Here is a 24,842-nt window from a genome sequence, read left to right as displayed (position 1 = left end):
TCAACTCGGGCACCTCTTACAATGATGTAATTCATGGAGTTTTAATGTAAAATTGCTTCTTTTGGTTGCAGAATATAAATAAAATATGCTTGTTTTGGTAAATAGCTCTGGAGCCGAGTTACTTACAGCCAATTCTTTCCATTTGTTACTAGCGTTGGTTGATTTGTTAGCAAAAATACCTCGCGAGCAAATGTGCGTCGCCTCCACGTGTACACTAAAAGTATGAGTTTTCAATAATTAGTAAGATAATTAAAAATCAAAAGAACATTTACTAAAGGAAACTGTTCCATTTGCTGTGCTCTTAACCGGTGTTTTTTTTTCTGACAATCGAAAAGGATTCTTCCTGTTGTTGGAATAGCAGATGAATAGATCAAATATTTGTTTTGTTTACTTCATTAACGACCAAATACAGGTCGGCTTGTTGTTGAGTTGTCAATTCCCTCAGCATTTCACCATTACGCAACTGTGTGTGTAGGTTACAGCGATCAAAGATCGCTTGGCACAAGGGAAAACTAAACAACTAACAAGCAAACAAACGAGCGCGGGGCTAAAAGCTTCCACACATGACAGCGGGTCCCATTTTTAATCGAAGGTGATAGAATTATCAGCTATTACTACTCTATAAACACGCTAGTAGATAAGCAATCGATACGCAATTATCTGTGCGCTGCCATCAGCGCAGAGGCATAGACACGGCGAAGGGACCACAACCCCCCAGCCAATGGTGTGCAACGATGTCGTTAATTACGTCAGAATAAAAGCGGTACAAAGAGCGGCCCAGCGATCGGTTGAATATTTCCTTCGCCAGGTGCCTCTTACGCGCGCACTCTTGTACGTTTGAAGACGGTGCTGCTGAAGCAGAAGTATTTTTTAGTGTTTTTCAATTAATTTGTTTGCCAGTCTCTCGACTGGTGGTGAATTTTCGAGCCCTTCTCTAGCCGTTTGACACGGGACACGGTGTAACGTGTGCGCGACTGAGAGTGTCCACAAAAATGGTCGCTCCATGCACGGCCGCAACCGTGTACGGCGCAAGGTCAAACGGTGGCTTGTTTGACGTACGTACGCTACCGGACGGCTCGTGGGGGAGGGGAGAGGGGGGCACTTTTTGTTGTAGTACCACCACCACCAATCGATCACTCGTAACATCGGCAGCATCGGATTCAATTACCTTCTCTCCACCACCACCAGCAACCAACCGACTACCGGTGGTGGTGTGACGGGCAAAGGTAGAAGAGTGATCGAGCCTGCAGGCGGAGGGGAGGTCTATGAGAGCGTCTGAGAGCGGTTGGCGAGACTGGCAGGCATATTGTTCATGTGACGCCATCGGGCAGACGTGGTGGATCAGCATGTCCTTTTTCGTATGAGCGTGCGAAGATTCGCCCGCACACGGTGGAGGAACTGGTGTCTGGTGCAGCAGTCGGTGGGTGTTTGCTTTGTGTGCGGTGACACCCCACCGATTGATAGTGAAAGATCGGTTCGATTACGTGCGCTCGCGCAGTCTCTCGGGCTCGCACGGGCTGATAGTGCAGCGGCAAGTGTTAGTATCGGTTCGTGTGCTTCGTACCGAGCGTGACGTCATCGTCGTTTGTTGGTCGTTTGACCGATATCGCCCTGTGCCCACAGGGCGGCAGGTTCATTTGCGAGTGAACGAGCGCGTTCTGGAAGGTGATGACGTATACCGGTAGCGACACACAGCAGCTCGTGCGGATGTGCCGCGTGTGCTCGGCGCAAACGTCTTTAGTTCGGTTGCACAGTCGGTCTGAATAGGACGCGCGTTCCGCTCGAGTTTACCGCCGGATGTAAGGAATAGGTGATTATATATATTGACTGTGATTATTCAAATCCACGGACCTCGTGGATGAGCTTTAGTGGTTGTGTATTGTCGTGTCACCACGTGTGTGTGTTTCGGGCGCGACAACGTGCAATGTTTGGTTTTCGGAAGGCACGGAAGGCCACGGTTGTGACCCAGTTTGTTCTTGAAGCAGCCTCCTTTTCCCCCTCTCTCTCTCTCTGTCTCCTCTTCTCCGGATCTCGATCACTGCGCCCCCTCTCTGCAGTGTGAATGCACTTATCTAAGGCCACCGCGTGCACGACCAACCTAGTGGCGGACGGTACGGTGTGCGGTGTGACCGCGCTCGTCACAAACGAGATCAAGTGACGGATAGAAAACGTGTGCGTGCGTGCGTGTGTGTGTGTGCGGTAACGGGATCGTTGCAATCGAGCATTGGCCAGGTCGGTGGTCATGTGGCTCGCTATTATTGTAGATTTGTAGCCACCGTCCAAAGCTCAGATCTCCATCGCCGTTGTGTGTTTGTGTTTCTCTGTGCCTCGGTTTGTTGTTTCACTCGCTTGCCGCGTGCCAGTGTGTTTGTGTGATGCGATCTCTACCAATCTAATGCAGCAATCGATCGGTTGCAGCTGGTGGCTTTATACCGTGCCCCCCCCCCCCCCCCCATACGTTGGTGCGCGCAGGGTCGACCGTCCGTGGCGTATTTGTTTGCGCGGTTGCGGTAGGAAAGTGAAACCGCGCCGTTGATCGGTCGTTCGGTGGCCGATTCAAGAGCTGCCGCAAGAGCTTTGAAGGAAAGTGATGTGCAACAGCGGCATCATCGTTGCGTGGAGTGTGTTTTGTGGAAATGGAATGAAGACGGAGCGCTGATGTGGGATGGTAGGCCGGCCATGCGGCTGGTAGACCTATTGTTGTTACGGGGACGTCTCCAGCCGCCAGAGAGGACTTTGGATCGTGCAACCAATTGCTCAATCAGAATTGCCCGCAAGTGCACACACTTATGAAACTTCCGGTTTAAGAAAGAACGGCGAGACGCCTGCGTAGTGTAAATGATCCTCTACTCGCGTGCAACCTTGAGAAGACGCCTCTCGCGCATCGTTTGTGTAGAGCACTATTTGAAAACTGTTTTCTGATATTGGAGGGAAATGCCTGCGACGAAATTGAAAAAAGACATCTTCTTGTTGTGGTTTCTGTGTTACTCTCATTCCGTGACCGTGGTTTATCAGTCGGTTAAGTATTGCTGCAAAAACAAGTTCACCTCCCTATGTGATATTTGTATGTACTTGATTCCACCGATAACGATCGTGTGCGCAATAAAAATGCAATCAAAACTCTTCAGAACTTGAAGATTCAACAGTTTTGTGACAAAGCTATTTTTAGCGACTAATGCTCGCTCATCACAGCTCTTCAGAACCTTTTTAAATGTTGACATTTAACCGGCAACTCCAACACGTTGAATCATTGGCGTTGGAGTGTCTATGAAAGCGATGAAAGCGTGTAGAACCGATTGCCCGGATTAAAGTGCTCCTTTGGGAGCAAGTATTTTCCATTACGCCTATTAGTTGGCCAGCTGATAGTACACCACACAGGCACACAGCGTCTGGAGTATGTTTACCTTTCCAGCGTGTCCCGCTCGATTAGGAGTGCTGCACTCTGTTCCCGGACGATCGATCGGTAGCGATTTTTCGGATTGAAGGTTGCTCATGCACATGCGCATTGGACTCATCGCTGCTCGGGCTCGACTGCACAGGCGAGTTACATTCCGGATGCCCGGTGAACAGTAACAGTGCTTATCAGCACTTCTCTTTGGGGTAGGAGGGTAAAGGGACCGGGACCTTTTCCTTAGGCGGTTGGGACAACCTGAACAAGTACAGTGGGTCTGATAATGGGTATGATTATGGGGCAGCTTGATAGGGCAATCACAAGAGCCAATATTGTGCAATGAGTATCGCAAAATCACTTCCAAATGGTTGTTTGTCATTCTTCCCCTCCTACCGGATGGTACAGGAGTTATCCCTCCTCCAGGGTGCAAATGATGTGTGAGGGAGTTGTTTAGTTTTCAAACTACGTAGTTAGTACTTCACTGGAGTAGTCCTCTTTCGTAACATCCGGTTGGGATTTTTATCAGATTGGATAATAGATAGCAGGAGGTTTATTTCTGGAAGCGGGCATCACCGCAAGAATAACGCTTTGTTTTCAAATTCTTGAAAATTAAACAATCGCTTGAAGCGTAAACAAGTGACAGTAAACCTTCACCACCCTCTATTACGCTCAATTTGATTTCATTTGCAAGCAATGACACAAACGCACTTCTCTGTGGTGTGTGAGTGTGTTTATCGTTCGCGTAATGCCCTTTTACCCTGCACACCCATGGTGTGGGGCCTTGAGAAGAGGGTATAACGAGGGGTGGCCTCAAATGGTGGAGGAGAATCCAAACCCCAAAAACCTTGTTAAATGATAAAATTGTTGCGAGTTAATATTGATTCTGTGGTGCACACACAATGCCAATATTTAACGGCTTCATATCGTTTGTTTGCTCTAAATGTTACTAGATAATGCGAATGACTTCGCCGGAACACGCACGGGGAGGAAGATTTTGTTTGTCCGTTGATAACAGCGTTAAAAAAACTGCAATATGCCTCCAAAAGAAGCTTCTTCTTTGAAGGTAGATACACCTCCTCAGCTTCCAGCTTCAAAAAACGTCCTCTTAAATCCAAGCACAACGAAGGAAAGGAGCCTTACGCCTTCCGGAAGTGGGTCGTAATTGTTGCTTCCTGCCGTCTGTGAGGACGTTGCTGCGCGGGACTTTATGCAACCGGGTGGACCTATTTTTAGCAACAACACTTTCCACCGAGGTCTACTGGAAATTGCGAGTCGCGTACTATATTGTCCCTTCCAATGGGAGGGAGAGGTTGTCCAGCTCGGTTCGTCCCCTGTTTCAATTGACACCTTGTTTACTGACTAGCTTAGGGTCAAGTGTGTCTGTTCGCTGGAGCACAGTGTATCCAGTTCTCTATTAGTTAACAGAAGCGTGGTCGGCGACCGTACCAGGTCGATCTATGCAGTACAGTAGTAGATCGTTCACTTCTTCACCCGTTTAGCACCTTCACCGTCGCTGAACCGTTTCATTCACTTAGCGTGTTTTTCTACACGCTACGTGTGATGGAAAAGCGGGGAAAGAGAGAGAGAAAGAGCTCGGATAAATAACAACAGTAATAATTCAGCAAACCGCAGGAAAGGTTAATATTAGGCCAAAGTGAAGAGTAAATATTTGTTCGAAATGATCTGTTTTTCTTTGCGCTGTGGATGATTTAGTTTTATGGTGTGTGAGGTGAGTTGACGCTTCATCAACAGCATGAGAGTTATGGGAATTGTCAAACTATTGGGCTATCCAGAAGATTCAAAATGGCAGAAAAAAAAATCCTGAGAGAATGTTGGAATTCATGTTTAGTAAATAGTTGCTTTCCTCAAATGTTTACTTGAACTACTCACAACTGTTTTGGTATTTTAATCTCCTATCTATTGTCCTCCAGCCATTTGGATGGGCAATTATATTCATTTGCATACATTACGATGTGTGTGTACACTTATCGCAGAAACGAAAAAAGAAACACACATGAGACGATCTACCTACTGACCGAATGCACGTGTCCCTGTGGTTTGTGTCAGCGGAGAGGGAAAGAGAGATGCATTTCCGTCGTTCCGGGGTTCTCAGTCAATTTCCATCGCTGCACTGTGATGCGAGTGATGCGCACGTACGAGCGATCAGACACATGACCTGTGGAGAGGATGACAGGTTGACATGTTGATCTAATATATGCACCAGCTCTGGTAGCCAACGGGGGTGAGACGATCATGTGTGGAATAAGCTTTATAATTGCTGGAACACTTGTTTTTCGTAGTGTTTTTGTTTCGTACTTTCGACTAGTGCTCTCCGACAACCGTCGCCAGATTGTGGCGATGTAATTTCAGACGCTCTGTGGTGGGTCAGGTGTTTGTCTAGCGCTCGTGCGGAACCAAACGTCTCTCGTTGGAAGGTGGTAGAGGGACACACATCGATTAGAAGTTACCCTTCGCGATAGGCACCGTTGCCCTTTGGGCACGTAATACAAGTCGCAACTGTAATCCCAGCAGTTTGGTGTGGATGAACATCCAAATCTATTCATAAAACGCAGGAAATAAGCTTTTAAGTCATGTGTAATGTTTGTTCCTCATTTATGATACCTATTTATCGAAATCTTCTTCCAAACAAGCAAATACATCTATAAGAAACAATACAAATGATGATAACATTCTTTAATCGCACCAGTCATCTTTCTGGGTCGATCATAATCAATTGCGGAAAAATGTGTTATTTCCAGTTGTTTTCGGTTATCTGCAGTGAGTTGTGGCGCATGTGAAGCGAGAGCTGATGAATTTCGCTTATCTGTGCAGTCTCATCAAAACTGAACCTTTCTACTAAAAACACGTGGGCCCATAGCGAACGCTCAAAAGGACAGAGCTTTATCAAGGCACGAATGGTTTTTGTTTTTAGTTTTCACTTCTGTAGGTGATAAGACGGAAGTGTTGTCTCAGGTGCATCGTGTTGCTTCTAGGTACGGATGCTTCAAAACATTTGTACCAAGAGGTCGGGGGCATGATTGATCATGATGGTTTTTTTTGGTGTATGTATGTGGCATTTTGTGCAGGAATAGACGCAAATAGACTGTTTTAAAAATATACACATTTGGTAGGAAAACAAACCGCATACAACAGGGAAGAAAGTAAATTAAAGTACAATCAGATTCATTGTGACGGACTTTTAAAATCCATCAATTGAAGGCGGTTGTTTTATCGCTCCCCCACTAAACCTTCACCTCAATTGCGTTTACTGTCATGGGACACATTGTCAATGCATCGTACGGAGAACGTCCTATAACCAGCTCGTGAATGAGTTGGACGGTTTCAATAAGTTCCACTGGCAGGCAAAAAAGACGTACGTAAATAGCACTAAAACGCGGCAAACGAGCAGGAGTGCGTCTTACGAGCGGTTCCCTTTATCCAGCACTTACCAATTCATCAAGCACAAGATGAGTAGGAAATGTTGTTGTTTGTACCAGAAATGATGACGCTCGTTCGCCATCCTCGCTCATCGCCAATTGGAGTTCCGTTCTGCTCGTGTTTATCCATTGCGCTGGCAGTGCAATTGTTTTGTTGTTTACCCACGCGTCGGGTCTAAAGCATGAAGGGTGGTTGCATGGAGGTCTGGATGTGCATTTAGACGGGTTTTGGTTCCAACGTGGAATATGCTGCCCTGCTGTCCGGTCCAATTTGCTTTGTCTCTCCGCTGCAAATGACGTCTGTTGACGAGGAGTGTTGTGTGGTTTAGCTTATCGTAGTTGTGGAAAGCATAAAGTCGCCGTAACATTGCATCCGGAATCGGTCAATAGTTGTGTGGTTTTTCCTTCCCATTCTTCAGTAAGGTGCGTCGGTAATTGAAGTACGCTTTATGTAGAGATAACGATCAATCAGTACAACTTTCCAAGGCGGTGACAATTAGCTGGGAGTGCACATAAAAGTCCTAAGTTCTACGGTTCTGACAAGTGTTTGTGTGCGTGTTTGTGTGAGTGTGTGTGTATAAAGCCACCGGAAACGGTGGTGGTAGAAAGATAAAGCTAATTCTAACCGGTCGAACATGTCGACCTACCTGAAGAATAAGCTGCTGCGGCGACAATCGGGGGGAGGTATGGAACTTCCGGGTCGGCAGCATCGTAGTCGCTCGTTGGACGTGGAGGCCCTGCAGCGTTCCGGTGTGCAGGCGTTAATGATTGTAAGATATCGGTTATATTTAACTATTAATCGTTGAACCACATCAAGATTCAGTTCAGTTTTTTTTTTTATTTATGTGCTTGTTAATTTTTGATACTGACTCTTTTTTCTCGTCCCACCCCAACAGAAAGCAGCCGCACAGCATCAGCAACAGCTAGCCGTCCAATGTAAGTACCTCGATATACAATTGTTTGTCCCCTATCTAAAAACAAGACATATTAATGAGCTCTGTCGAGGAGCGTCAACTACACGTCAAATGCATTTTCTCTGTCAAAGTGAAGTGCCAGTGCAAACTGAAACGAGGTATCAAGAGTTTTTTTTTTCTACTTCTGTTCCACCTGTCTGTCAAGCTTAACATGTTTTGAAGGAATATTCATCGTAATACTATGCGCACAACTGCTGCACACACACAATTGAGAGCATCCGCATCTATTGCGGTTTTAGCATATGGTTTTTTCTCGCTTTTTCCCTCTCTCTGTCTCGTTTTAATGAACCCGTTTTGTTGGCTACCGTGTGCCGTGCTAGAGTGGAATAGGTCTATTTCCTTCTCAAAACATGTGACCGATGATGTCATCTTTTTGGTTGTTTGTCTTTTTTTAAATGAAAATAGACGAAATTGAATGAAAAATATAATTTTCTAATTGAATGTCAAAAAGTATGATTAAAAATAGATTCCCCAAGGCTTGCCATTCAAAAACACAGAAATAGAATATTCACATTGCCCGGATAATCGAGAGTCAACAACGCCGAGACAGCTGTCATCCGCGCACAAGGGTTGATAGAGGCATTTGTTTTTGTTTTGCTTTTCCGCCGGCTTACTACGAAAGATTGCACGCACACATCAAGCGCACGTAGTAGGGTGCTACGGTAGTGTTGGTGCAATCGAGCGAGCCTCCTTCTTTGCGTAACGTGCGTGTGTGTTGGATGGTGTGTATGTGTTTTATTATTATTCCCTCCACTCCACACGAATTTGTGTTTACTACGATGCTGTGCGGTTTCTGGGGCCTGTAAAGGGAAACTCTTGCCGCAGAGTTGGAGAAGTAAGAAAAAATGGTTTGCCAAGAATTTGAAGAAAGTAAAACGTGTGATGAATTTGCGTGAAGGGGGGATTAAAACAGCATAACATTCTGTCGACTTTCCGAACGGCGTGTGAAGAAAATAAGCCATCCCTTTACACAGCGGGCAAGCGTAAAGCGAGTGAGCGAGAGAAGAGACTCGTGTTGTGTTTTAGAGTAACCTTGAAACGGTGTTAGTAAGTGTGCGTGTGTGTATAATTGTGTGTTTTTTTCATTCTTGCCGGATTCCGTCCACACTTTCCTCGCCCATTTTCCTTCTCCTTCTGTCTCTCTCTCTCTCGCTCCCTTTCCTTTCGGTTGAGAACGCCAATCTTCTTTCCCTTTTCCGTGCCGTTGTTTTCGTGTTACTGTTTCTGAAATGAGTTTCCTGTTTATCGCACTTTTGCCACCGATGCACAATGGGCAGTTTAGAACAAATTTTGGGATAAAATTTTTTTTGCAGAAATTGTATGTTTTTATCGTTTGTAGTAAAGAGTTATGATAGTAAATAACATTTTATATGTAGTTCGCATCCATACCACCAGGTGGCGCTACATAAAATAGTGTTTTAAGGGACATTTGCTTAATTTTATTAATTTTGTGTGTTTTTTTTCTTGTATTTGTTGTTTCTAATAGTATAAACCATATTAAAATATACTGTAATGTTTTATAATATATGAACAAAACATAATTATTTTGAACAAGATAATATTTTCTGTTTTGTATAGGACAATTGTAGCTAATTTTCATCACTTTTACTCACAGGTAGTACAAATATTAAAATTTTACATACACAACTTAGGTGGATGCTATTACAAGCTTCTGACGTCTTATTCACATTTCTAGAGACATGAATAAAGGCATTTAAATAATTCGGTAGAGCAGGTACATTGAAATAAAGTAGTTCCCAAATTCGTCATGAAAAGCAGCTCATATTGTTAGTCTTTGAATATTCATCCTATACTTTTCCAAGTCCTGTACTGCCTTCAGAAGGGGTAATAAAACTAAACATTGTATGTTCTTGGTTTTACAACTATCCGAAAAAATCAGAGGTCAACGATAGCTACAAACAAAGTATTTACTTCATTAGTAAAGTTAAACTCTGTCTTTGTTTTAGTGCGTGTAGCTACTGATATTGAATTGGTTAACGAATCAGAGGAATACAGCTCAATATACAAAATGTCCTTCTGGATGCATTTTCTTTCTTGCAAAATATTCTTTGTAGCATACTCCCCTATATCCTTATATTTAGTTTGTCATGACTTTTGGGAGTTTCTTCTCCCAAAGCGCCAATAGATGCTGGTGCATTCATAACGTTTTCCTGTTATGCGTATAATTTCAGAATTATTTTCCTTACATCCGTCTATAATCTGGAGTAGGACCAAAAGTTATTTGATTCTAATTTGCTTCATTATATTTAATAATAAAGTTAGGTTAGAATAGAAATTTACATATTAGATAAATACATGAGCTGAAACTAAGATACACAGCTTCGTAATGGAAATTAAAATCACGTAGAATATAGTTTTGTAGAATACACTAAATACGCTACACTAGGCTCCTATGGAGCCGCCTAGTTGCGCATGTGTCTGTTTTTAGAAAAAGTTGATGTGATAAAACTTCAATAAAATTCGCGTTCGCAAACTTTCGCAGAATATTTCTTCTCAGATTGATAGTATATATATTACACTATTATGTGACATATATGAGACAACGCCACTCTACGCCACTTCAATAATGGCATCATGTCAAAAATTAAAATGATGAAATTTTTTCTGAAGTTTCTTCAGTTATTATCGTTTATTTTTGCATAAAATTAACTTAACTCAAAATCTTTAATGTATTTTTAAAGCTGACTAAATATCCTTTTCAAAATGTCTAAACTTATCAAAATCGGTTTATATTTGAAAAAGTTACAAAGGTTCAAAGTTTTCCAAAAAAGTGAAAAATTTTCTGCGTTTTTTTAACAAATCTCGACTTTGAAAGGTCTTTTCTAGAGAACCAGAAAAGATAAAGAGCTCATATTTGGTATTTTTCTTAGTTTAGCCCTTAGTATCAAAACCTATTATTTGGAATTGCGCTATTACAAAGTTGATTTTTTGAATTTCATCCCGGCAAATGCCCATTGTGCGATGGGGCGCGCTTGCTTGTGCTATGTGTAAAAATGGGCTGAATTTATGGACGTGAAAATAGAGTGTTCGAACTCTGCACTACTCAGGTAAACATAGAAATTGTCGCCGATGCTGTTTACACGATCGCATGGCACTGGCATCGAACACGCACGACAATGAAGGTCGCATCTAATCGAGCGTGTTGACGCTCAATGACTCAGAAGGTGCCGAGCGAAAGATCTGATTGTGTTTGGTAGTAGAAGCAGACCTGCGCAAAGGTTTATCTCGAGAGTTTGATTGATTGTACACCCCACGAGGCGTGTACACTTCCGCTATCAAAAGCATCAGAATCCAAACAAACGGTACACAGACCTTCAAGTCACAGTGGCGGAGAGGAGAAGAGACCTGCTCGGAAGCAGCTTTTTCGGCACATTTTTTACAGCGTGTTTACCACCATCACAGCGTAACCGGCCGGTGAAAACCGGTTGTGGTTGCTGCTGTTACTGATATTCCCTAATTTTCAGGGTCGACTATCTTCTCATTTTTCCTTTTCGCACCCCCAGCGTTTCAGCTCGAGAGAACAGTTTCCTCCTCCTGCCTGCAGTAAGAATATTATCTAACCGATTCTGACACACTAACACACAGTCCGACATTTTTTGGCCAGCCTTCGGCCGGTTCAAGATAAACAACAACACAACTACCGTATTACGGCACATGAGGGCAAGGGGGTAAACAATACAATTAAGAAGCCAAAGGGTCGTGTGGTCCGAATTGCGCAGCTTTACCTGTAAAAGCCAACTATCGTTTGGTGTGGTGGTGGTGGTGGTGGTGGTGGTGGTGCTTCCGTTCTGTTTCCACTAACCGGCATAATTGCTGTTTTCTGTCAGTAAGATTTGGGAAAACAATCGTTGCCAAAGATGATTGGACATAATGATTAACTGGAAAGCCAATTGTTCTACCTTTGGCAACGAATGTTCCCATGCATGTGTTTTTGTTCCACTTTTTTCCGTGAAACCAACTGACGGCGTTGAAAAGAACTCGTTGATATTTGTAGCATGTTGGAAAGGTTACGAGAGGGGTGTGAGAAAGAAGAAGGGTTGGTTTTGTTTTCCTTTAACGCCGCATTTGAGCTCCGGCAAAGGTGTGCGATGAATACACGCGCGAACATGCACATACACATACACACGCCTAATGCGCATTACCTCATCGCGTTGTGGATTGTAGTGTGCGTGAAATCCTGCTCCTTCGCTTTTGTACACATCAAGATCTCGTCTTACGCACTATGGGAAAGGCATGTGGCCGGAAGGATGTTATTTTCTATAGAAGAGCCAAGTACGGATAAATTAAAAAAAATATATATTGGTGTAAAAAGAAAATGCTAAAACAGGTTTCGAGTGTAACTCAAACATGTAAAATTCTGTTTGAAAATGTTTATTATTATTTTACTATACAAAATACCCCTTTCTGTAACGCTCCCATAGTGCGGTAGCGATTGAGTTAGCATGGCCAACCCATCCAAGCGCTGCGGCCAATCCCACCATTTGCTCTTTGGTATTTGAGCCGCATGAAAGTGAAATACGAAACTACGGATCCATCGACTTGTGTGGAATATCGTGGCGTAGTTACACACGTTCAGCAAGTGATAGTTAGAATAGTGATAGTGACCACAAGTGTATGGTATGTGCAGGGCGCATCTTAAGGAAGAAACAAAAGGGCTTACCTTTTTATGGTATGGTGTGTAAATAGAACAAAACGAACTCATTCCACTGTAGAACGTTTTACAATCTTTTTTGAAAAGCGATCGTGGCATTTAAGACACAAACGGTGGTGTGTGTGTGTGTTTTAAGGGTGACAGCTGCGTCTTTGTAGTGCTTCTGAGAAGGGCTATGAGTTGCGTTTTGGGAAATTGCCACCTTACCACGAGGGGCTAGCTAGCTAAGGCTAGGGCCAGTCAGTCGGTGTAATACCCAAATATCTATCTATTCCCCTCCTCGTTTTTCATTTCAATATCGCATCGGTTGCCTGACGGTGGTGGCTACGTGACTTCCAGCGCTCCGCCACACGGGGCCCTACCGTGCGAGAGAGCTCAGTAACCTCCACAGACGACAGAGTGGGGCTCCACTAATATACGCGTGCCACTACTACTGTACCCCTACAAAGCGCCAAACGCACCCGCGTGTGTATACGCAGTGAGTGAACGCGCGCGAGAGCGATTGTGCGTTTCCCCCAACTACACTTGTGCTGTGCTGCAGTTTGTTGTGTCTCTTTCCTCCCTCTACGATGACCGCGCACGGCGATCACACGCACTTGCCTTGTCCTCCACGTGCCGCCTGCTTCCTACGAGCGCGTGGAACGATCGCGATCGTGAGAAGCTGCTAGAGAAGACATCACAAAAACAACTTTCAAACGGTGTTGGTGTGTTTATTAGACGTTTTATCGTACGTTTGGTTCGGTTTCAAGCTATCTGTTGCGGGATATTTAGTTTGAAACTCCCGACAGCGATGATACTTCCCATCATTTGGCCACAATTTACTCACTTGCGTTAGCTTGGTGTTTTTTATCTGGTTGATTGCGGTTCTGTTAATTGTTCAATCAATCTCGCCTTCTAATAATAATAATTGTCGGAATTGGCGCCACACGTATGAGTGTTTGTGTACGTGTGTGTGAGTATCTCCCAGAGGAACTTCTTCGAAAACTAGAAGGGAAAACACAGGGGCAGCGGCAATGAAAGGAGCGGAACAAACATGGACGGTTTCGGTGACAAATAAACTAAACTAGCCGTGTGGCGCGTGTCCGCAATCACACGTTTGTTTCGTGGACGCGGACGCATCTCGTGATGTTGATGGTGGATGGATGTAAAAATAACTTCTTTTACGCTCATTCGCCCCCACACATGGCCATACAGGTTACGGTATGGTACAAGGAAAAGTTAGATCCTGCGCTTTGCTATTTTCTTCCAATGACTACCTACTGTCTGGGTTTGAGAACTTATTTTATGTTTTAGGAGAGTTGTATTATTTGTTTTGGGCACTAGCACTCCCTGCAATCGAATCAGCAGATCCTGAACGGTGGAAACAATCGAATTTCAATTGCTGCTTCCATTACGACCGGAAAAGTTAGATCCCCTTCCTGGCACACTGCTCGCCGGAGATGGAGAATGAAATGAAATTCGATTGTTGAAAAATACATCTTCAGCTTTTATGTTTTTTGTTTATTGTTCGCTTCCTTCGCGAAAAACTTTTTCCCTGCAAGCATTTGGTCGTAAGAAATAATGTGATATAATGTCATTATATTTTACCTTTTAGTGACATTTTTTCTTTCTTTTGGATGCACTCGATCTCTACTACTTTATCGCTTGTTGGTGCACCGATATAGAGGACAAGTGAACATCCATTTGCTTTTCTGTCCTTGAAAGCGGTAGAAAATACACTTTTATCCTTTTTCCGACATTCTCTACACACAGACGAAGGCGGAAAAACACATCGATCGATCATCCTAATGGGAAATTAATTGTGTTTCGCATCCGTATTTTGATTGATGCATGGCTGGAATTAGAAGCATTAAGCATTTGCAGTCTGGTTGTCCTTTCCTCTATTGAATTAGATCCATATTTCTGTAGCTTTCATGTGAGAATGTGGGGTATGCCTTCTATAAACTGTCCTTTATCATACATAATGGGCACAACACAGTTATTTAATTTTGGGACAGTTTCTGCTCATTGCTGGATATTAGCTTATTGAATCTTCCACTTTGCGTGACCGTTGAGTGAGATGAAGCGAATTTGGTCCCAGATGCTTTGCTTGCATGCCTCTTTTTTGTGTAGATGTTGAATATAATATTTATGGTCCCACCTTCTTGGAATAACATTCTTCCATCGACGGAGAGGAGTAAACTTTACGGTTAATATTTGCTCCTATTTTCATGCCTTTTTATTTTGTAACCGGCAGGAGACACACAGGAGGTAGGAGGTAAAAAAAGGACACTACTTCTTGGAAATCCCGGGACAATGTAAATTTTCCCCCGAGGGCTTATGGGCCAGCTTCGTCTCGTCGTACACGTGTACGCCCCACCGCATTAGACGTCTAATCGTTGTCCCCACCAGCACAAGGTCGCCTATGAACCCGTAATTTGACAAGAGAGTAATTTGTAGATCCTGTAGGCTTAATGATTCCCCGCTACGAGCTGACCGAGGCGAAGGGGAGGCCATAGGGGATGGCTATAGAAGTGTGTAAGAACATCCGGTGCGGGAAAAAAGATGCTCTTTGGAAGAAAGTTTGTGCTGGTTGGTGGTTGTTTCGTCCGTGCCCTTGCACAGGCTTCCCGGACAGTAGCTCTTTCCCGTTGGTCGCACAACGAAATGATGTTTTGACATCTTTTTGTTTCTGTAAGACGTTGTTGTCTAACGCCGGCTATGACCCTGCCAGAAAAGCATGACACGAAGCACAGAGCAAAGCGGGTCGAATGTAAATGAAAACCACCCCCTCTTCAATGCTGTGTGATCCCCGCAAAAGCAAAATATTACGGAGACGGAAAGTGGATACAATAGTGTCGCTTTTCCTTAATGACAGCACACCGCTGTAGACGGAGCAGATCGTAGGAAATTGTCAGCAAAGGGGTGCGGTGTCGGAAACAGCAACAAATTGCACGCTCGAAGGTCAACGGAATGTGCAACAAGAGAAAAAGAGAGCGTGCAACTACGGCGAAGGATAAGAGAATATATGGCCTGCGATTGTATGGGGATGTGAGGAAAATAAATAAACGCAAAAATAGCCTAGCAGAGAGTGTAATCTGATGCAGCCATTTAATAGGTGTCAGTTGAATACGCCCCATCGGCGTTACTTCTTAGGCGATATTGGTAATTGCGCGTTTTTTAACCTTTCTTCCAGCTAATTGCGCCAACAACGCGCCCGGTACCCATTGTATATTGAATTTTCTCTCGCAATGCAAATTACACCGTTTCCACTCGTTCGATAGCATCGTATTGCTTCGATAACCGGAAGGCCAAGAGAGAGAGAGAAAACGTATCACCTTAACGCGCCTGCCACCCAATCCCCCGTCCAACCAACCCCCGATGGTGGTGGTGGAGACGCCAAGTCGTCCACCGTTTCAAGGACGGGAACGCTTTTCACTCTCACTTTCAATTGGCCCACGGAGGAACGAGGTGTGTCGTCATCGGGTGGTGCCGTGGCACTCATTTTCTCACCCCTTGTTGGTGGTTCTCACTCTCACCGTTTCGGCGGAAAGCTCCAAAAGAATGCACAGACGAGACTGTGTTTACATTCCTTGTTTGATCGTGTGTTTTTTTTGTGAGCGTATTCTGTTGGGAAGGGGATGGGAATTGCCATCCTCGACCTTTGGCAGACGGTATATTGTGTACTCTTTCCTTTTGGCTTCGCCTGTTCGTACGGTGGCCGCTCGAATGAAAACGGCTTGTTGCGGCTGCGCACGTCGGCCAGACCGTTTACGTGAGGCATTTTCCCGCGCGCGAGTTCTGTTTTCCCTTCCAACACGAGAACGCGGACGACGGACGAGGAAGAATACGCGGTGGTGGTGGTGTGAAGGCATGGATGTGTCACGTAGGCCCCAGCACGGGACGACCGTTTTGCGCCGTTGCTTTCTGTTATCCTCTTTTCTTGGGGGAAGGTATTAAATATGAGGCTAATGGAAGGATGGAGCCGGCTAGGATATGGTTGTGGTACGCCCAGCCAACCGGTAAAGAATTTTTTTTATTTACATTTTCTATTTTATTTCAATTTACCGCTGAAAGCTTTTTAGAATGCGGATCGTCAGTCAAGTGGAAAATGTTCTTAAATCTCCATGTGAAGGAGTTAATGGTTTGAATTCGGTGGGATTATCAGATAGCAAATCAGCAGTTGAGATGTTCGTTTTTGCTGTCTAGAAGGGGTTGAAGAGACATTACATAAAGGGTTCGCTTTTAGGGTGATGCTGATGGGTTCTGACAGATAGGAGTGTGGGATTTGCAAATCTCCCTGTAATAAGCGTTTCTCTAATCTCCTTCTTAAAAGCTAACTTAAAGCTACAATCAAAAGAGGGATTTGATCCATCCATTTGATATGAAAAAATGAAGAAATTTAACATTAAGATGCCGGCATTGCAGTGAGATGTTGTTGAACGGTCGTCAAAGCTCAGCTTTAATGTACCGGCGTTCTTCTATTTACGTATTTGAATCACTTGATGGTCCTCGTTTCCGGTTCTAACCTGTCCCTAAGGACTGTGGGAGAGTCCATATGGACGGGGTAAGGCTCGCCGTGGGTTACAGCCTGGTGTAATAAGGAAAGAATTGACGTCGTAGAAATATCCATTTTACGAACTTCTTGTCTATTATTCACTAAAAGGCTCAATTCAAACTTACACAGCGAAATAGAGCTGAGGAAACAAAAAAGAATAACATAACAGTTCGCAGTTTACCGGAAATGAGCAAGTTTACATCAGTAGCTGGTACCTTATGACGCTTTAAAATGCTAAAACTCAAACCCAAACATCAGTTTCTACAGAATAATGTATTCACGTGAGTCTCGTGACTTCTTGCAGCAAAGGGACACATACATACACTATAGGGGAGCGACAGTTTTAGTGGGATGATTCTCATCCTAATCGTGGCGCTCACTTATCTCAATCGCAATGAGCTGAGCTGAGCTGAGAGTGCAGCACAAGCACACACGTGAGTTGAGAGCGCTAGGAAGTTGGGTTTGAAAAATCTCGGCTCAACGAAACCCATTCAATATGCTTTTGAAACTCGCGCGCGTCGGACACACGGTAACCTAGGACCTGACAGGGCGTAGTACACGTTTTGTGAAGTGCAAACCCTTTCGTTAGAAGCAAGCGAGATAGAGCGATAGAGCGGGTTAATGACGTCGTCCTCAAGAAACAAACAGCAGCAGAAGTAGTAGTAGCACGTGGAGTGTGGTGTGAATGTTGAAACAAGCTCCCCAATGCGGAAGAGACGGTGCACTGCAGGCGCATAGTTTCGATTCGGCGAAAATAAACAAACAAACAGTGTTGTTATATAATGGTGACTAGAATGTAAATTCTCTGTGCCTTTAGTTTTTTAAGGTCCCTCTCTCCCTCCGCTTCGCTCCGGTGGCGTTTTGGGAAGGGTTTTACGCGCTCTGGGTGTGTTTGTGGGGGGGAAGAGAACCCTTCCGCGTACTGACCTAAATATATTTCGGGGGGAGTTTGGGTGGTTTCTGATGGAATGCCCTGCACGCATACCCGTACACCTTCTTATACATTCATACGTTGACCATGTGACTTTTGATTCTGGATGGATGTGACATGCTGGTCTACTGAATAGTGTGGTTGGTGTGTCTCCTTCACGTACTACGTCCAGCTGGCACGGACTCACACGGTGAAGTGACAATTGTTTTGAAACCACGCTTATCGCCACCCCGATGACCTGTGGGGAGAGGGACCTTATCTAAATAGAGCGTTTAGTGGTTTGTTTACCTAGATACTGCAGGGTGCGCTATGGTGATGTATGTTTTATGATATATGATACAAAGACCTTGATAAACCGAAACTTTTGCTGGTATAAATAAATCAGCTACCAGCAACAGTGTCCATGGCCATCACATTCGCTATCTGTGAAAGATGCAAAAGATGAAGAAAGATGAAACATCGTCATATTTATCTTCGCTGCTTGAAGCAATGAGCACGAGACCATTTTCCCCAATGAGAGATCCCGCATGATGTGTGTGTGAGGATGCTGGATGAGTGAGATTGCTGTTCTCATTCTCACTGCTGGCACCGTTGGCGGGGACCGATGAAATGCAAGATGAACTGAGCCTGATGAGTGTGTGTTTGGAGGGCCCCAAACGGGGCAAACCCCCGCCGCATAAGAATGGGTAGAAGTGGATCGCGGCAACGTCTGCTTGATTTTCATCGTCAAGTATCTTTTTTACCGCCCAAAGTGGGCACCCAGCTCCATCATCGTTTTTCCGCCGGCCTCACTACTGTTGATGCGTTAGGTCACGGGAAAAGGTGAACTTGTTGTAGTATCGATTTTCCCTTCCTTCGGTTTCTCAAGGAGTGAGGAGCTTTTGGTCATCGTTTTTGGTGACGCTTATGTTGAATGAAGATGAGTATCTTCAGAATATTATTCATTTGTGTTGGACATTGTATAGCTTAGTTGGAAAATGGATAATTTTCCACAATATTTTGTATGATTTATGCCTATTCTGGTTCATTGGCAATTAAAGATAGGAAATAAAAGGTCCTTAGTTTTCTTCCCTATTCCTCACGCCTCACGCTAGCATATTCAAGAAACCATTTCCATGCAATTTATTATTCATCAATGCCAGAGGAAATTCATCTTCAATTTATCGGGTTGCTTTATAGTTTCTCTCATACGTCATAATAGCGCCTTTCCTTACCGTGTCGTAGAAACACTCTTCCTTATGTGCGTGTTTATTCTGAGATCTCTATTGATTTTCCATCATTATCATCCTTCTTCTCTCCGGTGTGTCAGGTTCTATTATGTGCCCGGATCGTTAAGAAAATGGTTTTGCCGAGTTGACGCCACAATAAACGAAGAGACGTTGAGGTCTCGAGGATAAATGTGAACTGTTCACCCGAGCATCATCGGCTATCCGAAAATCGCTTGGTGAGCGATAAATAAATAATTTCTCCTGTTGCACGAATTAGAAGTGTATGAAATAGTAGGTCCAATGTCGAGGTCAAATCACAGGAAGGTAAAAAATGAACAGTTTAGTTGGGTTAAAGATTCATTCGTAGAAATCGAAGCAAGAAAACAACTCTTTTTAATATCAAACTACTTATTGCTTCTATCTTTTTCTGATCTCTGTTAAAGAGAGTTGCTATTTGTTTGCCATTTTGCAGCAATGTTAATAAACAGGGTTTGCAAATATTAAAAACATTCCTCGCGTTCGGACTACACCAGCAGCTGCCCAGCTCAAATTCCACGACTGTGTCCCCTTTCATTCAGTGCGCAATGTGTGCCTTATTTCATGTCGCGCTATACTACCAAGCGTCAAATTGTCTGTGTGGGGGTTTTAATTCGGGTTTTATCGCTTTACTTACCAGTTCGGTTTAAAGTGCATTCTTGGCTATTTTTTTATTACCACCCAGCCTTCCTCCCTGCCCAAACGAGCGCAGGGGAGCCGTTTTCTCTATGCGTTGTCGTTTGGAATTTGAGATGGAAAATGGACGAACAAAGAAAAGTTTCAGCAAATGAAGCGAACTTTGGAAAAGAGAATCTCCAAAGTGATTGGTGGTGGTGGTAGTGGTGTGTGTGTGTGTGTGTGTGTGTGCTAACGATTCGGATGGATATTGTGCAAACGAATGCAATTGCAACATGACCGTGAATCGTCATTCGAGACGAGGGAACAACGGGGTTATATTTTATGTGTGTTTCTTCAATTGCTATGTGTGTTGTGTTCCCGTCCGATGGTTGCATTTGTGTTTATGGTGTACTACAAGCGTCCCGTGTGGGTGTGTTTGTGTATGAGCATTCTCCAGACCGGCCGGAGGAAGTCAAATTTCAACCGCAGCTTGTGGTGTGTTTCGTATTTCGTTTCGTTTTCGCTTCCGTACGCCATTTGCATGTGCTTACCATTCCCAGAAGATTGAGTTATTCGTATTTTTAATGTCATTGATGCCCATAGGCGAAACTGTAGAACCAAATTCCACGCCTAGGGAGAGAAACGAAACGGTAAAAACATGGTGAGGGGAGTTTGCTAAATGCGATCAAGATATGAACGATCTTCGAAACGGTAAACTGCGCTAAAATGCGCTGTATTTGCTCACAGACCCCCGTGACAGTGCGACCTTTCCACACGACCCATTAGAAATCGTAACCGTAAGTTGCGGTGATCAATCTCGTTGGTCTAAGCTCACACTGCTTCTTCCATCGGGGACATGACTGCTGCTGATGATGGCTCACACACCACCGCACCGTAGCCTTGCCGCGTTTAATTAGATATGATTGAATTAATTTACCCAAACCCAACGATCAATCGATGATGTGATGTGCCAGGGGGAATGGGTGTCGTGTGTCTCCACGTTTCGGTAGAGGCGTCCAATGAGCCTGTGTTACCCTTTTCCATCCCTGCAAACGAAACCACCGACCACACAGCGTTGAGAGAATGAAGCAATCAAGCATACCGAAAAGAAACCGTTTCTTTTGGTGTTCAGTCCAACGAGGAGAGAACGGGTTGTGATAGGAATTATAATCAATATCGAACGAAAATAGACGGTTTTGCTGCTGCTGCTGCTGGTAGTAGAGACCCCTTTTATCTCCCCAGTACTGCCCAGTGTGCACACCACCTTCCAGCAATGGCTTAACAATTTTTGGCAAGTGTTTGCCCGCCTGCGCCTTTCCTAACATCATCTTCCTTTTTGACCGCAGAGCACGGGCTCTCAGCGCAGTCGGCGTGTGGGCGACGTCGGTGTGGTGTGCATAATGAAGCAGAAACGAGCCATGTGCACACACCCGAGTGTGCCGACGCGGATATTGATTTTGTTTTTACGGTGTGGTTTTCCAACATTTTAAATACATTCGGCAGCTGTCGTGCCACCCTGCAGACCTTGACATTCGGTCGTAATTTGGCTGTCGAAATAAACGGCCAAATAGCCGTACACCGCGTAGATCGATCGATCTACTATTTTTATGCGTTTGTGTGTTATCAGACGTCGCTTGGATGTGTTGAATAGTGTGGCTGAAAATAGTGTCAATTTATAAATTGGTTGCCTCATGGTTCCGTGTTTCCCCTCAGTAGATAAAAAGGGTGAGCTTTTGTACGTAATGTTGCACACATTTTGCTTATCAGCCGGTTTAGATAAGACAGGCGCAGATATGCTCGTCAACCTCTCTTGTCCAACTGGTGGTGGTGGAGTTGTTTAATTAAGCGGGAAATAATAATTAATGAACACAGCGCGCACAACTTCTGCTGGCGATTTTCTGCATACGGCGGTGATTTAGATTGTTACATCGATCTACGCCTCACCCCATCCACGAAAGAGAGGTGTCACCATGATGCTACAGCTAGATAACGAGCCGCCGCACCAACTCCACATTGTTGTGATGGTCCAATTACGTTTTACTCTCTCTCTGCTTTTGCCTTTGCACTCCGGTGCCCCGGGTATTTTGTATTGAAGGAGAAGTGGCAGGATATGTGCAGAACATGACAGCAATATTTCTCTCTTGTCTATTCCTACAATGTTCATTGTAGCTACGATGCGAGCAAGACAGATGACAATAATAGCGGCGGCAACATGTAATGCTCCGAGCGGCGCGACCCTTGCGTCCTAACGAATAGTCCCTGCCCTGTGTGCTTTTTTTCCACTCACTTTGAATCTACTTTGAATTCCTTGTTTTCATGATTGCGCGTGGATATCCCTGTGCGAAACTTTTTTGCTCTCCTGGTGGCGAGCGGAGTTGTTTTTTTGTCATTTTTACTTTGACATTGTGTGGAAGTGTGCAGGAGTTTGTGCGAAGTTAGGGCGAAGCCGACATGATTCCTCCATAAATTAGCACGCCGGGAGTCATAGAGCTGAAGGTGTATGTGCCTGTGGGGGTTTAGTTGTAGTTTTGAGTTGTGGAAGTGGGAAACCTGGGAAGAACATCGCAGCGCAGCGAGAGTCACACGATTTTGCAGCAACAGCTGGTTTTGCGCTTCACGTTTCACTTTAATATCATATCCCCCATGTGGTGAGGAGGAGGGAGGTTAACTTCATGCTGGGGGCTGGAGGTGAGACACCCGAGTCACCCACAGGGAGACACAGGACGGTGGTAGTGCCATTCAGTCGTTGATTGTTTGTTGGACACGAACGACGTGTTACGGGCGCAGAGCGCACACTGTATCTCAGAATTATCCACTAGGTCGGGTTGGTAATTAGACATGTAAACTAACAAAAACTTGTATTTGTGAGAAGCAATGCTGGAATGGATTTATTAGTGTAAGAAAAGTAGCATAAAGATAAGGTAAACGCAACACAGCCGCTCTTTGCATAAGGTCCACGCGCGTTCTTATCTTCTGGCGTTGCTGTTATATTGCACAAACAGTGACCAGTGATTGTAATTCAGTGCAAATGTGGAGAGTTTACTGAGCGCGTCTATTCACAGTAGGTTCATTCACACGGAATCTCCATAATGTGACTGTAGTGCGTGACAAAGTGTGTGTGTGTCCACCAAAGCAGCCTTCAACTCGGAAAGGCAACAACAACCACAACCGTGTGCGTGAGTGTGTTCATGTGAAAGTGAGATTAAATACGACGCATTTCATACAGCAGCCAGCAGTGAGTGAGCGGTGCATTTCAAACTTTCCCTCAAAACGTACCGTCAACATTGTCGTCGGACGACCCGCGTGAGCGATATACCGAAACGTATTTTCGTAATAGAGATAAGAGATCAGCGATCGATCGGATAGCAGCAGCACCAGCAGCAGCAACAGACCGGCCATGCACGGCATACAGCACCTCTTTCGGCAGCATGCGCTCGAGAAGCAGGCGAGTGCGGACAGTTGGCACTCGGCCAACTCCTCCAACCAGATGCTGCAGGGCTCTACCTCGACCATGTCGTCGACCGCGTCCTCTTCGGCCAGCCAGCAGCGGGCACCGAACGAGCGATCGCACAGCATCGACGAGTCGCAGGTGTCACTCGCAAGTGAAGGTAGGTGTTTTGGCTTTTGCTGAACCGGAGTTGTCTGCGTCGTATAACGGCCGACCACTGTGCGTGCTTGTGTATGTATGTGTAAAACATGATTTGACCATAACAGATTTGTGACCTGAAGTTAGTCTAGTCCAAGTTAGTCAAAAGAATGTGGTTTTCTAGCCATCTGCATCAGGTGGCGCCTTGGTTTGTTTTGCAGTTTGCTCTTCTTCTTCTTTGGCTCAACAACCGATGCCGGTCAAGGCCTGCCAACACACTTGTGGGGTTGGCTTTCAGTGACTTATTGATTTCCCCCCATAGCAGGATAGTCAGTCCTACATATGGCGGCACGGTCTATTTGGGGCTTGAACCCATGACGGGCATGTTGTTAAGTCGTACGAGTTGACGACTGTACCATGAGACTGGCTCAACCGGCAGTTTGCTCTACGAGATGCTAAACTAGGACTTATTTTCTCAAAATATTCCGTGAATGATCGATTAGAAGCCACGCGCAAATATTGCCGCCAGTTAATAATCGTGAATGTTTTATTGTCGCTCGAACGATTGCCGATTTTTAATGTCCGTGTTCGTTCGGTTGTTTGACCTAGCGATTGGGTGCTAAAAGCTCACGTTTTCAATTACAATAAAAAATCGTGTGTGTTGTTTTACACATACGCTCTACACATATGCCCAACACGTGTGTCGCCGCCGTAGAATAGGAAGAAGTGGCTCGTGTAATAAGGCTCTCTTCTTCACACAGACTATCGGCTGGCATCGAGTCCGCGACACATTATGCCCGGAGGTTCAGTGCGATCGCCAACGTCACCGCAGGAGTACTACAACCTGGGCATCTCGATACCACGAGGCCGCAAATCGCCCGAAAGTCGCGGCAGCCAGTGCTCAGAAATGAGCGCCGGAGCGAACGGAATCAAGCGTATGTCCAAGCGCATGCCGGACCCGCGCACGAACGCATACAACCCGGTAAGTGTTTCCCATAGTGTCTGTCGTCGGTTTTAGCACACATGCACTGAGACCGACCCCTCTCTTGAACTGTTCACAGAGCGCACGGCGTGGTTCGCTGGAGAGTGCGTGTTCGCCACCGAACCATCATTACAACACCACTGCCGGCTACTTTCCGCACGATCTGGACGACATCTACGAGTACAAGACGGACCATCAGTATTTCACGCACACCGGTGCGTACCATCAGCATCCGGCGTATCCGCTCACGTCGGACCATCAGCGCAACCTGCTGTTCCAGCGCAACCACGGGTTCCATTCGCTCGACGAGTACGCCTCGTCCGGTGTGTCCAGCTCGAACAGCTCCAACAACCGGCTGCTGGGCTACCGGAACCGGTTCGATAACAGCAGCTTCGCCCGCAAGCTCACGCAGAGCATCTCGCAGAGCAGCATCGACAGTGGCCACTCGACGGCATCCAAATCATCGACGT

At 45.0% G+C, this 24,842-nt stretch overlaps 1 protein-coding gene across 9 annotated transcripts in view; it reads left to right on the top strand.

Annotated features, from left to right (window-relative positions):
- The window catches only part of LOC121590310, a 61,747-nt gene that overhangs the window by 16,528 nt on the left and 20,377 nt on the right, over positions 1 to 24,842 (top strand). For all 9 annotated transcript variants that reach the window (XM_041909871.1, XM_041909865.1, XM_041909873.1 and 6 more), the window contains exon 7: positions 7,725 to 7,764. In XM_041909871.1, coding sequence (XP_041765805.1) covers positions 7,725 to 7,764 — 40 coding nt within the window. The remainder of the gene's footprint in view (positions 1 to 7,724; positions 7,765 to 24,842) is intronic.

The sequence above is a fragment of the Anopheles merus genome, chromosome 2R (assembly GCF_017562075.2).
Source record: "Anopheles merus strain MAF chromosome 2R, AmerM5.1, whole genome shotgun sequence".
NCBI classification, from domain to species: Eukaryota; Metazoa; Arthropoda; class Insecta; order Diptera; family Culicidae; genus Anopheles; species Anopheles merus.
The sequence above is the reverse complement of the archived record's forward strand: the minus strand, read 5'-3'. Positions and strand labels throughout refer to the sequence as shown.